The sequence below is a fragment of the Atractosteus spatula genome, chromosome 13, assembly GCF_055471065.1.
Source record: "Atractosteus spatula isolate fAtrSpa1 chromosome 13, fAtrSpa1.hap1, whole genome shotgun sequence".
Classification (NCBI taxonomy): Eukaryota; Metazoa; Chordata; class Actinopteri; order Semionotiformes; family Lepisosteidae; genus Atractosteus; species Atractosteus spatula.
The window spans coordinates 24996161-25010573 of record NC_142718.1 but is presented as its reverse complement, the minus strand read 5'-3'; the positions used below and the strand labels follow the sequence as shown (position 1 = coordinate 25010573).

The 14413-nt window shown below is 34.6% G+C and overlaps 1 protein-coding gene across 1 annotated transcript in view; it reads left to right on the top strand.

Annotated features, from left to right (window-relative positions):
* Nucleotides 1-14413, top strand: part of pde1a (phosphodiesterase 1A, calmodulin-dependent) — a 68995-nt gene that overhangs the window by 46198 nt on the left and 8384 nt on the right. Inside the window, exons 3-8 of the mRNA XM_088930357.1 lie at nt 7550-7663; nt 9359-9541; nt 11168-11234; nt 11708-11824; nt 12316-12456; nt 13252-13352. Of these exons, the coding sequence (XP_088786483.1) occupies nt 7550-7663; nt 9359-9541; nt 11168-11234; nt 11708-11824; nt 12316-12456; nt 13252-13352 (723 nt within the window). The remainder of the gene's footprint in view (nt 1-7549; nt 7664-9358; nt 9542-11167; nt 11235-11707; nt 11825-12315; nt 12457-13251; nt 13353-14413) is intronic.

Sequence of the window (14413 nt, the reverse complement as noted above, 5' to 3'; positions counted from 1 at the left end):
ATAAATTCTTCTCTTGAATCTGGGGTGACATTTCTAAAGTATTTCAGTATATTTTACTGTTTACTGTATATACTGTTTATATTTTACTGTTTTTATAGTACACTTGTCTAAATTAGGTAAATGCTCTTGGCGATGGTAATATAAAAGCTATGTACTGATGTAACCCTTCTGTGTATAATCAGTTCTTCTTTTATTAAAACACAACTTCAATTGCTTTAATATGTTTTCCTTGCTATTCACTCTTTAATGTGATTAGGGATTTCTGTAATAGCATTGTCTTTCAGAGGATAAATACTTTTAACAAATAAATCCTAGGGTTTGACATATCAGAGAATCCTGGGAAAAGACCATAGTAATTTACATTACTGAAATTTACATCTGTCTTTTGATTAAAAAGGAATGCAGCATAGAGAAAACAAAAACACAATTTCTTTCTTAGTGGAAGATCGTGAAGTGATAATATTAGGAATATTGTAGGTGTTGAAACTGATTGATTATTAAAATGGGAGTACACGTTTCGGAAGTTCTGCAGTAGCTGTAAAGAGTACCCCGCCATACATAAAAAGGCAGTGAGTGGCTCAGTCAGGCTTTCAGACATATTTTAATTTTGTGCCTTTTTTTGTGCATTTAGATGAGGGCATGAATGATATTATCAATGATAGATACAGTACTGTACAGCCTTATTTTAGTCATTGCACTGATATGTTTAAGATTAAAATTAGTCATGTTTATGATCACTGACAGTAAAATGAAATGGAGATGAATAGTACAAGTAATCGTATTGTAAAATATCTTTCAATCCTTCAAAACCAAAGTTCTTTGCGTTATTGTTATTTGAAAGAGTAACATTAAACATTAGAGATGTTTTGTTCATTTTATTTTGCATGGCAAGTTATGATTATGTATATGAATTCTTTAGGCATCTCTAGATTCTTTCTTTCCAATACAGTGACCTTAATGATGCTGTGAAGTCGGTTCTCATTGGATATCCAAAAGAGGATATCCAAACTCAAAATAGCAACAAAAGAGGACCATAAATGTATTTTTGTATCATTAAGATAATAAATATTTAACTGCTATTCTCATTTTTTATTTAGAGAATATTAATAATATAATATATAATACAATAGTATAATATAATAGAATTATACTATTATATATAATAGTATAATAGTAATGACTTCTTGTGATGTTGAAGTGAGAGTATTGAGTGGTCATATTCCAGGCATTTGGAATACCAGTTTATCCTAGTATTTAGGAATAATTATGTCCATGCACTTTTCAGTTCTGCGTGTCCTTCAGTCTGTAAAATGGAGATGCAAGTCCAGAACCAGAGAGTAATGCACAGTCATGAATAGCCTTTTAGAAAAAGATGCAAGTTATTGAAATTAATAATCATACAGTACATGGTTCTGATTGTTACCATGACTACTATAACAATAACAGAATCACACGTACATTTCGTGTTTGCTAGCCTTTTTGTGTGCTGTTGTGAGTGTTATCAGTTGCTGCCTGCTCATTCAGCATGGCTTCAATCAACAACACCCAGCACAGACTGACATCAGGTAAAAATAGACACTGTTAGGTTGATACTTAAAGTTTATACAACGTTAACAAAGAGAATGACTGCTAACAGCTAGACAAGAGGATGCAAATCATTTTTCACTTTAAATTTAACAAACCCTATTTAAAAAAAGCAATACTGTAAGTATCAGTTGGATTTAACACATAGAACCATATTAACCACAAAACAACATATTAAACTGCTACAGTTTAATCAAAAATGAAAAGACTTATGCTTCAAATAAAATAGACAAGGCATTAAGGTTGACTATTGTCTGCTAATATGAGTAGAGCATGCTTGTATGAGATATATTAACATATATTATTTGAAATGAAGTAAAGCTTTCTGCTGGAAAAAACACTTATTTTTTGGCAATCCTATTTACAGTACCCCATCCTACTGCAGCTAATACTGTACTTTAAACCTGTATGTGTCAAACTAATGGGCTGTGACCTTCAAATGACCAGGTTGATATTGTTGATACAGTTCAAAGATGTTCTCAAGGTTGTCATGGCATCAAGCAAATTACAGCCTCCCACTTAAAATATCACTTTTTAGAAATGTTTCTTGTACTGTGCTGTGACTTACTTTTCAGAGAACTCCTCTTTGTGGCTGTTTGGAGGTCTCACTGTTTCCAAACTATGTAAGGCCTCCGTGACTGACTTACAGTAGAGGCAATGCTGTAGAGATGCTGTGACTCAAATATGACATGTTTGTGTATTTCAATATTTAATGTCAGCACCCCCACCAAAGTGTTCCTTTCAAATAACAGTTACTAAAACTGTTTGTAGTGGCCAGCCTGTTATGAATTGATTTCAAGATTTTTGTGTAAACTATAAAATTGAATAACACTGCAGCTTTTGTTTGGTATTTATATTGCCATGAGTTTTATATTCCCTCTGTGATGTCACTCTCAAATAATTTTGCCATGTTAAATTACAAGATTTAGAGCCACTTACTCTGGCAGAGCAGCAATATCCTGAACTTTATGACAAAACAGTACAGTTTGTACGTGTAGGATTATGCAAACAATTATTAAAAAGCTCAAGTACTAAACAAGCAGGTAGATGAACCCAAAAACGTAAACACTTGAAAGCCAAATACATCAAGCAGGTATGTCTGAACAATACTATAGCCATCTGAAAAAAACTTTACAAACTTGCCATTGGTGATTCAAAGAGGACAGTCTTACTGTAACAATACATACTGTAGCTTATAGAATAAACATGTTTTTAATAATGAAAGATCAACACAAAGGAGGCTTTGTGCAGCTTGTACTATTAAAAGTAGGACTTCATACATCAATGATGTGTTTTTGTGCTATGCAAGCTTTATCACAATAAAAAATGATTCAAATTATGTAGCTGCCTCCTTTCCTATTTACGGTGTAATGTTAATTATCCCAAGTTCAGATTTATTTGCAAAAATTTTAAAAATGTATTTCGTTAATGCTTAAGATTAAAAGTGCTTTTTTGTTTGTGCTTGTCTGACCTTTTGCATAATGATTAAAACTCCTGAATGCCATACATATGTTCTAGATTTTATGAGACAAAATGCCTTAGTTTTTTAAATGAATTTTATGGAAAGACTTTCAGAGGTGATTTGTAATAACTAATAGCAAAATAGATTAGAGCTGGTAGGATTATATGAGGCACATCAGAACAGAATGTTGACCAGATTACTGTGACCTAAATAACAGGAAGCTATAATAACATCATTTTGTTTAAAGTTCTTTTACTGTGATTAATCCAACATGAATGTGTGAAATACATTAATTAGTCTTATTTAAAATGTTGAAAATGTGCAGAGAAACTACCCAGTTCTTGAATCTCTTCCAAATCATAGTTCAGAAATGTGTTTAACAGAGAATGTGTTGATTGAAATTACTCATAATACCCATAGTTATTATGGTGTACCTGGATGGATGTATTGTGCAGGTGCGGAGAAGCAAGACTTGGAGGTTAGCAGTGCTTTTTCAATTTTGTTCTCCTTAGCTGAGTATTATATAATTGGGTTCACTTGCATTTAAAGCAGCATCAGTAAAACACTGTAAAAGATTTTACTTTGTGGTTTGTAACCCGGTAATACTTTGCAATGAATCAAAACTGTAATGAATTATATTTTAATTTCCTTTCTCAAACTAATATCTGAACTGAAAGTCCCACAAGAAGTCTATGAACTCTAAACTTGGGTCTAAAGGGGAAATGTAAAATTTTCAGTGAGCAATGTCATTAGACTGTAGAATCCTCCGAAGGAGCCTTTTGCATTGTTACAAAAACCAATTATGAGGGGACCTTACACAAGTATTGAAAATCCTTAACAGCACTGACAAAGTCAACACAGCAAATTTCTTCAGAATGAAGAGAGAAACACAAACCAAAGGGCACAATTGGAAACTACATGGATGAGCATTCAAAACTGACAACAGGAGGCACTATTTACCTCCTGGAACAAGAGAATGGAACAAGCTGCCCAGCCATGTTGTTTGAAGCCAATAGTGTGCTATAAGTATTGTGCTTTTATTGCACTCAACTTGTGCTAATAAAATGTCATTATTTTTTGTTCATTACTCAATTATTATACCATGTTTTTATGCTACTCTATGGGGATATGTGGATATAACAAATTATTAGAACTGTTGCCCAAACATAACACTTATGTAAAAAGAATAACATACTGTATTTCACTTATTAAAAATGTAATCCTTCGATGTCCAAAGGCTAATATGAAGATTTTTCTTTAGTTGTTAATCTGCATGCAAGTGTCTTTGTTATTTTTAGAAGGTTGTAGGTATGTCATCATACACCAATAAGCCTTAATTATATAAGCCTGATAAATGTACGATTTTAGAAACAATACTTATACTAGAGGATATTATGTGACTCAAAAAAATCAATGAGATAGTAAACATAGAAATGTAGGCCTTGCTTAACTAATTTGTTAGAATTATTTGAACATAAATCATTGGTAATGTATACAAACAGAGCATGTGATATGATATATTTAGATTTTCAGAAAGCTTTTTAAGATGTGCATAAAATATTAATTCTCAAATTATAGGGGGGTAGGCATGAAAAATGTATGTATTTAGATTCTGAACTAGTTAATGGATAGAAAACAATGAGTACAGATAAATGATGAATGCTCAAATTAGGCTAATGTAACACTAATGCTCAAATTAGGCTCATGTAGAATGCTATAGGGATCGGTATAAGGACCACTGCTCTTCCTGATTTATATGAATGATCTAGATTCTTGCATAGTTAATAAACCAGTCATTTTTACAGATGATACCAAATCAAACACGCTAGACTGATCAATCTAGCAACTGCCTTACATTTGCAAATATGCTTATGTTGTTTCATTCTGATGCTTTAAAAAAAAACAATGGTAGTGGAAAACATTAGGGGAGTAAAGGAGGAAGAATTTAATTCAAAAGTTTTTTTTTGTAGTTTCTACACAGAGAATGTAGAGCTCTTACCCATTTTAAATAGCCCCTTTTATACTTTATGTGCTTGAATACCGCACTTGTAGAAGTGCTTTGCATCTCATATACTGTATGAGTGTCACCACTTCATCCATCATTTAAGTGCGGCACTCACATACAGTATGAGACATCTGACACATGACATCCATTATGCACCAACAGTAGTTCAGCTTTGGAAGTGAGAAAATGCTCCTGGTCACACCAGTTAACATTGTTATTCTTACAGGACAACCACGGGACTTATAATAACAAAATAACCTGGACTTTGGTTTAACATCAATGCACTTCCTATAGAAATGTATCCCCAGTAACTGTACTGAGGTATTTATCTGGAAAGAATGGTCACATACTCGTCCAACAACACCATTTACAGCTGGTCTGGTTTTCCTCTGAGATCCTCCATCCTAGTACTGACCCGGTGCAGCCTTGCTCAGTTTCTGATATCTAACAACATCAGACCACAAGGCTGTATAACTCATATCATCTGCACATTGTTTGTAATCAATATGTTTAAGAGATCCTATTTTTGTTGTTAAACTTGAATAAAGTTGGAGCAAATACAATATAAATTTAGAAACATCATTTTGTGCACTAAAAACAAATCGGTCAATAAAATAATCTATTATTATTATCTAATATATCCATCCATTTTTTACTGCTTTGTTCAATACAGAGTCACGGGGGAGCTGGAGCCTATCTCAGCAAGCAATGGGCGCAAGGCAGGATACACCCTGGATGGGACGTCAGTCCATCACAGGGCACACACGGATTCAGACACACACACCTGGGCCAGTTTTCCCAGAAGCTAATTAACCTACCTGAATGTCTCTGTGCTGTGGGTGGAAACTGAACCACCCAGGGGAAACCTACCCATACACAGGGAAATCGTACAAACTCCATGCAGATACCATGCCAGGAATTGAACCTAGAGTCCAAGGGCTGCAAGGCAGCAATGCTAATCAATAAATTATAAACACAGTTATTGATTATCTGTCAATAAAATATAATAAAAATTGCTCAGCTGATGAATTGGAAAATACAATTATAGTACATTTTTAGTTACATGTCTGTAATTTCTGCAATTCCACACTTTCTGTCTCACAAATTGTTCCTTTCAGTGTAGCCTCCTGAGTCAGAAAAGACGCCTTCAGCTATGAATAGGAGAGGTATTTGTACTTATATATTCTGATGCCTTGTACCATTGAAGCATCTGTGAGCACACTTCAGCTCTCTGCAAGGAAACAACGAAAGCTCTCGACTGTAGACAACACAGGGAAAAAATGGTTGATACAGCAAGCAGCAATATTTTGCATTTATAAAATGATTGATTTTTTTAGATTGACAGTGTGGCATAACAGAGATGTTTTGGAGAACAGGATTAATATACAAAGACCTATTACTCCAACATACACAGTTGTGTGATTTGTGTGTGAGATCAAATTTTCCCTTTAGGCTCATTTGAGTAAGTGAAAGTACTGACAGACTAAGAAATTAAAGGCATACCAGGGATTGCTAAAATTAAGTGTCCTGTAGCTATTTATTTGAGCAAGAGTATCCTTTGAGAATTGGAACCAGCAACGTACAGCATATTGTATTTTTAATGTCTGCCACTATACATAAGGCAGATTCCATCTTTTATCAACTGCAATTCATTTACAGATAGCCAAAGCGCCACCTACAGGGAAATTTAAATATTAAAACGCTAAGATCAAAAAGACAGAAGGCTGTGTTTTATTCAGGAACAAGTAATAGGTTTATTCCATGCTGAAAAAAAGAAAGAAAACACAACGTTTTGGCCGTGGAGCCTTCAGGTGTGAAGATGGCTTCAGGTGTGAAGATGGCTCCATGGCTGAAACGTTTTCTCTCTTCTTTTTTTCAGCATGGAATAAATCTATTATAATAATAATAAACTATTTTATATAGCGCCTTTAAAGGTGGCTTCTCAAAGCGCTTTACAGGATGACAACAACAATAAATAAGAAGAATACACAAGATGAAACACAATTACAATATATAGAGGAGACTGTGGATGGTGGTACTAAGAAAAGCAGAGGGGTGAAGAATGGAACCAGTTAAGTAAAGGCTTTTCTGAAAAAGAGGGTTTTGAGTCTGGATTTGAAGGAGTTTAGAGAAGGTGACTCTGTGATATCCTTGGGGAGAGAGTTCCAGAGCTTGGGGGCATAACAGGAGAAGGCCCTGTCACCCATACAATGTAGACGGGCTTGGGGGACAGTAAGGAGGGCAGAATTAGAAGAGCGAAGGTAGGGCGATAATAGTTCAGACAGGTACTGAGGTGCCAAGCCATGCAGAGCCTTATAGGTGAGCATGAGGATATTATTGGAACTATTACTTCTTCCTTTGCAGCCTACGCATGCTGACGCAGCTACCCACCTGTTTTATTAATACACAATTATCTATTTTTCTTGTTATTTTCTGAAAAAGATATTGATGATACACTATGTATTAATTACCCTAATATGCCCCTTTTGTTTTTGTAGATTAAGATGCCTGGTGAAGCAGCTGGAAAAGGGTGAGGTGAATGTCTTGGACCTCAAAAAAAATATTGAATATGCAGCATCAGTTCTAGAAGCCGTGTACATTGATGAAACCAGGTGAGTTAAAGGGAGTTAAATGGACATACAGTATAACTGTGTGCTACTCTATGTCAATGGATACTGTAAAGATTTTTTAAAAATAAGAACTCCTTGTGATACTAGTAAATATGAGGGCAAGCAAATGTTAAATGTTCATGTTCAAAAGTAATAATGTATTCTTGTTTGTGTATTGCAAATGCATTGTATGCAAGTTAATTCATGTGTGCATGTTGTGCCAAATCATCTTTCAGTTTCTTCCAGTCCTTTATTTTGGCGTTTTGCTTCAATGTTTGCTTTAGTTACGGTATTTGTAAGTAAAACTCAAGGAATATTTTTTTCTAAATTGATCTTTTAAAATAAGGACTATTCTTTAGCTTATCTTTTGTATTTCAGAGAAAACCTTTCAAGGTCTCTACTGAGATAGCTGATGTTTCTTTTAAAGTTACATTAAGATTCAGAGTGCTCTGCACTTGTTTGTCATTTGTTAATATGAAATGTGTTTGATGTACTCCTCAGTGATAATGCGTAGGTGTTTGTTGAAGATTTTAGGTATTTTGTAATGACCTAATGTAAGGCATGTTAACAGCTGTTAGTGTTTAGCTGCTTTCCCTTGCTAGCATTACACCAGAAAGCTTGTATGCTAACATTTCGCCTATCCTGCAGTATTTAGTGAAGACACATTTTAATTAACAGAAATGTCCGCCTCTGTAGTAGGTGTACAACTAATCTTGCACCAGAAATGTGATATAACCACAGACAGTTCTGCTTGGATAGTTTGTACTAGTGTTACATGTATGTGCTGCAGGAAGCTGGAATAAAGAATATAAGTAATTGAATGAAGGATTAAATAGTCCAGAGCAATTAACTGCTGGTAGTCAAGCATATTAAATGTGTTTTATATAGTCAAAGGTTTTCTGTATACTCTACTTATCTAAGATGCAATATTATGAGATGCATTTAAGGATCTCAAAAAAAGATGCTCAAATAAAGAATGGTATTAACTTATGTTTAATACAGGTACTATTCATCAGAAAAAAATGGGGCCAGAGCAGAATTATCTAATCAGAAGTGTATTGCTTATCATATTTTGAAATAATTGTAGAATGCACTTTATTTCAACTTATGGAGTATCAAAAATAAGTATAGGGCGGTTCAGAATTGTTGTATGTGCAGCCTCACGCAAAATGTCGTATACGTTTTAAAGACTTTTTCTGTCTTGTAAAGGCTGTACAAAAGCTAAGAGTTTTAAAATGCTGCCTTTGTCCTAATTGTGTGAGGGCTGGATGACTCATACTTCTCCAATGCAAAACAAGTGACACTACAATGTATCTCACTTACACTGCTGTTCACCCATCATAATTAAATTTACTTTTGCTCATAAAAAACAGTTACAAAGCCAGTAGAACAACCTGAATAATATGGAATCAGAGGCTCCATATTGCCACAGACTTGCTGAAAATCTTAAAATGACTATTTTAACATTACATTAATTCTAAATGTTGTGTTAAAAATTAATAGTTTTAAAGTTCATCCAGGAATTTAATTCTGAGCCTTTTTGATCTTGTTTTGGAAATTGAGTTTCATAGAGCTATAGAAGTTTAACTGTTGTTGCGAAACAGCACATATACTTCTATGGATGTCTTAAAAGTCTATGTAGAATAAAAAGAAGCATTTACTTAGTGAATATGTGACATTGCGGATGTTTTTGTGCAGACGGTTGCTGGACACCGAAGATGAGCTCAGTGACATCCAGTCAGACTCGGTCCCTTCTGAGGTCAGGGACTGGCTGGCCTCCACCTTCACCAGGAAGATGGGAGTGGTGCGGAGGAGACCAGAGGAGAAGCCTCGGTTTCGCAGTATAGTCCATGCTGTGCAAGCTGGCATTTTTGTGGAAAGGTAACTTGCTGCTTCTGTCTCAACACACAGAGTATACTGATCATGGCAATAAATTAACGTCAGCAAACTCCGAGATCTTTGCACGCTTAGGAGGTGGGCCAAAATCGTACAGTTGCTATTGAATACACGTGGCATGCAAGACTCTGATCCTGAAATGGAAAATGACTAATATTAATCTTTAACTTTCTAGTCCTTTGCACAGCATAGCAATATCTGTTTCAGTTGTTTATATTTCTTACAGTCATCTTTTGTAAAAACAATCTAGTATTGTGAACTTCATAACTGGTATATGGTGTTGTTGATGATGATTTTAAAGCCATTTAAAATGTCCACATGAAGTATACACAAAAACATACAGTACATATTGGAAAATAATACATATTAAATCTAAAATGTGAAATGTTGTATGGAAGAGCTGAAATATAATGTACATCTCCCAGTGTAGCTTTACTCTTAACATGAGAGCTGCTTATCTATGACATCTCTTATCTCCATAGCAACCATAGCCTTGCATCACAATCATTTACTGCTGTGAAAGTTCTCAAATTCAGAAACATAGGGCTTCACATAACTAAATAGAAAATGCAAGGCTTTAAGGCAGGTATTAAATATTTTGCATTCATTTATAAATATTTGAAAGGAAAAAATACAGATGAAAAGTATTTCATCATAACATTTAATTAGAAATTTGATATGATTAGAAATCATCTCTTCAAATTAGAAATAATACAGAGTAAAAGCAGTAATCTCTAGATTACTTAGATGTTCTGTACCATAAAGAAATCTTTTAAATTTACAGAAGACTTGTACATGTGTCAAAAGTAATGCCCAGTTTGTGTAGGTTAGCCAGCTACGCAATCTTATAACCTTTTAGACAAAGTTTTTAAATATAAGATGTGACTATTTTAAAGAACTAAAGTGAGTTGTGTCTTGCTGTTATATTTACCAAAGACATTAAAAGGATGCTATATTATCACTTTAATATCGTCACAGCTTTTGGTTCTTGCATAATCCAAATAACCTGCTGCTCTGCGGGTTTGTCCATCTTTCCATTCATTTTCTTAATGGTTTATCCAGGAAAGGGTTACAAGGGAGCCGAAGCCTATCCTGGCAAGCAACGGGCACAAGGCCGCATACACCCTGGACAGGGTGCCTGTCCGTTGCAGGGCACACACAGACACACACTAGCACCAGGGCCAACTCTCACAGAAGCCAGTTAACCTTCCAGCACGTCTTTGGACTGTGGGAGAAAACTTGAGCAGCCATAGGAAAACCCATGTGAACACAAGGAGAACAAACAGGCATAACATCCCAGATCTGGAATTGTTCACACAGAGAGGCAGCAGTGCTAACCACTGCGCCAACATGCCATCCTATTTCCAAATCAATTCACTTTTATAGCTATTCAAATTTCACATATACTTCAGTTATACAGTATGTATTCAGATTTAGCAGAGTGACATACTTATTGACAATATTAAGTTTATACTGGATCCAAAACTGAGATGTAGGACTTTCTCTTGTTTGTGTTATGTGTACACTAAATATAAACAACCACACATTTTAATTAACTAAGGTTACTGAATTATTTTACCCATATATATGCATATATTTTTATAATTCCAGAATGTATCGAAGGACTTCTAACATGGCTGGGCTAACGTACCCTCCAGCTGTAATTGGTGCTCTGAAGGTATATTTATATGTACACTGTATATTAATATCAATATTAATAATATTTGTAAAAGTAAACAAATAATAAAAAAATCACATAAAGGACTAATTAACTAAGATAAAAAGAATATATTAGTATTGTAGGTGTTTTTACAGTGTTTCTTTGTTAAAACGTTAGACGTCTCACAATTGATGTTACTTTAAATATATTGGTAGCTTCAGTCACAAATTATAATGTAATGTGATCTGAATATATATATTACAAATTCACTATGGAAACTATGGAATGCAGTTAGCAATGTTTTGCAGACACTAGGAACTGGTTTCACACAAGATTAACCTCTTGACTGACTATGTAAAATTAGGCAGTTCAAGGCTAGGGTTGGTGAAAGCACTGGTAAATGTGTTAGTACCATGTTTGTATAGTGTAGGTACTGTAGACCATTAGTTTGTGATCCCTTTGAATAACTAATGAACTTCGGTTTACCACAGGATGTTGACAAATGGTCCTTTGATGTCTTTGCTCTCCATGAAGCCAGTGGAGAACATGCTTTAAAGTTCCTGGTGTATGAACTGCTCACAAGATATGACCTTATCAATCGCTTCAGGGTCAGATGGATTCTTTTATTTATTTACCAATATTAAACTTGCTGGCTTTTTATAAAGTCATTGTTGTTCTATTGTTCTTCAAATGATAATGCCTAATAAAAATATAGTACACTTGTATATTTATAAAAATCTAGTTTAATGAAGGTTCCAATAACAGGAGCTTACTATTGCTTTGAATTCAGTATTTTGACTCATAATATAAATTTGCCATTTATATGTCCTCATGTCTTTACTATCTGAGCATGCTGTAGAATAATACTACAGAATGTACAGTATATGAATTTATTGTGAAGATGATTAGAAGTGGGTGGCAAGCTCATTAACATCCAAAACGTCTTAACAGGCACTCCAGATCTTTTGTGTTTTTCTGTCAAGAAACACAATCGATTTTAGATAATTTTCCCATTACTCTGATAATGCAGTCATTTAATGGTAATTTACTAAATGCAGCTGTGCTCTTAGTTGAACTTTTATTATTTGTTTTGTTTTAGATACCAGTCTCTTCACTTGTTTCTTTTGTTGAAGCGCTGGAAGTTGGCTACAGCAAGTACAAAAACCCTTACCACAATCTAATTCACGCAGCTGATGTCACCCAGACAGCACATTATTTAATGCTTCACACTGGCCTAATGGTAAGTCTTTTCAGCAGGTTAAATTCAGGAATGTACCGCTAGATGGCAGTATGTACCAAATAAATTCGTACTCATTATTCTCCAGTTAAAAAACGCAGGTTCGTTTTTGTCTTTGAAAGATCTCCTGCTTATCAACACATGCCAGAAAAGCTGATATAGATCTCTAATAGGAGTAAATATTTGCTTTGTAATTCTAAAAAAATCTACAGAAATCACAACATTGCTATAAGTTTTAATGTTTCCCATTTTATATACGCAATTTAAGAAATGATATCCGTTAAGTAGTAAGAGCATTGGGTCACCTTGGTTTAAAAGAGATGTAGCTGTGGTCAATACTTTATCTTTTCACTCCTGCAACATCTCTTACTTATTTAATTCCAAATTGATGTGCAATTTAAAGAAGTAAAACAATTAACACCACAACCCAGGTTATATTCATTTTTTTTTGCTAGTGAGGACCCCTTTTTTTTACGTGGGAGGTTTTCATACATTTTATTTTTGGTGGGGTTTGGCTCTAACTTCAGCTGCTGGGTGTCCATCAAAGCTGGCCCTGGGTACAATTGCATTCTAATAGCATCCTCAGTCTAACACCAGCTCTGAGTATTTAAGTGTCCTTTTTAATATATAGGTAATTAATTATACCAGGAAACAGTTATTGTTTTGTCCTTATTATGTTAATATTTGAGGTAGCTTTCTTGAATTATATTGCCTTATTTGGTAGATAATGAACAGAGAATCATATACACTTCAGCTGAAGGTTGAAGACAGAAATTGCTTGATTTTCTCTTCCAACAGCACTGGCTCACAGAACTGGAAATTTTAGCCATGGTTTTTGCTGCTGCCATTCATGATTTCGAACACACTGGGACCACTAACAACTTCCATATTCAAACCAGGTAAATCAATTGCCTGTTTTATTGATATCACTGTTTAACTGAAGCTGCTGAGTATTCACAAGCGGGTTTCAGATCTCCTTACAAGTACACAGCATGTAATCAAGCATTATACCAGAAGATCATCTGAAGGGCTTTGTAAAAAAATCAATGCACATTATTTTTGCACCAGAGGGTGACTAATATTTTTCTACCTCAGTTGTGTAACACAAATGCACATTTAAAACTAATGCCTGCAAAACTGTTGCAGTTCAGTGTCTTCATCTTGGTTTGCCAGACAGTTTTTAGCAGACAGGGAGTCAGGGAAATTCTCTCTGATGATAAAGCTCTGCATTCTTTTGAAGCAACTTCCACATTAAGGTCTGGCAGTCTCTGAGGCCTTGACTGCAGTTGCCTCTTTCAGTATTAGAAAACAGTGCTATAGTTGTGCTTACAAATGTATACTTACTTAATGCTGTATGCATTTATCTATGAAGAAGTTAGACTGGAGAGCTGCATCAGTATGAAAGCCGAAAAGGAGCATAAATGAGGTTAATTCCATATAAAACTAAAAATATATTTTTGTCGTTGTAGAGACTTCTTCCTGCCACTTGTTCAGTTGGATAGTGTTTGTTCTCGGTTAGATACAAAGAGATACAAAGTCTGTACAGTCATTTTTGAATAAGGTCTTAAGCTTCACTGATGTCTGAATACAGCAGAGCCTTTGCTACAATACTGCAGATCATTTTCATAAATAGCTTAAAGAAGCATTGATTTAATTACAAAATACTTTTTAGCTTATTATTTCTATAGCTTTCTTTATGAAATTCAATTTATTTTGCATAAAGTCAGATTGCTGCCTTAACACAGCTTTATCATTGTAGGCAATTGCAAAAGTTCAAACATTGCAGCATCTTTAGTAAACTGTACAAAACAGGAATAACAACAAACGAGTATCACAAATTCATAATGAAGACTATCGGCAAACAGTCTGAAGATGTGCACTGATTAATACATAAGATCTCACACTGAACGCGATATATTAAAGTTCACCTGGCACTATGAACCAGAAAGCAAATTACAAA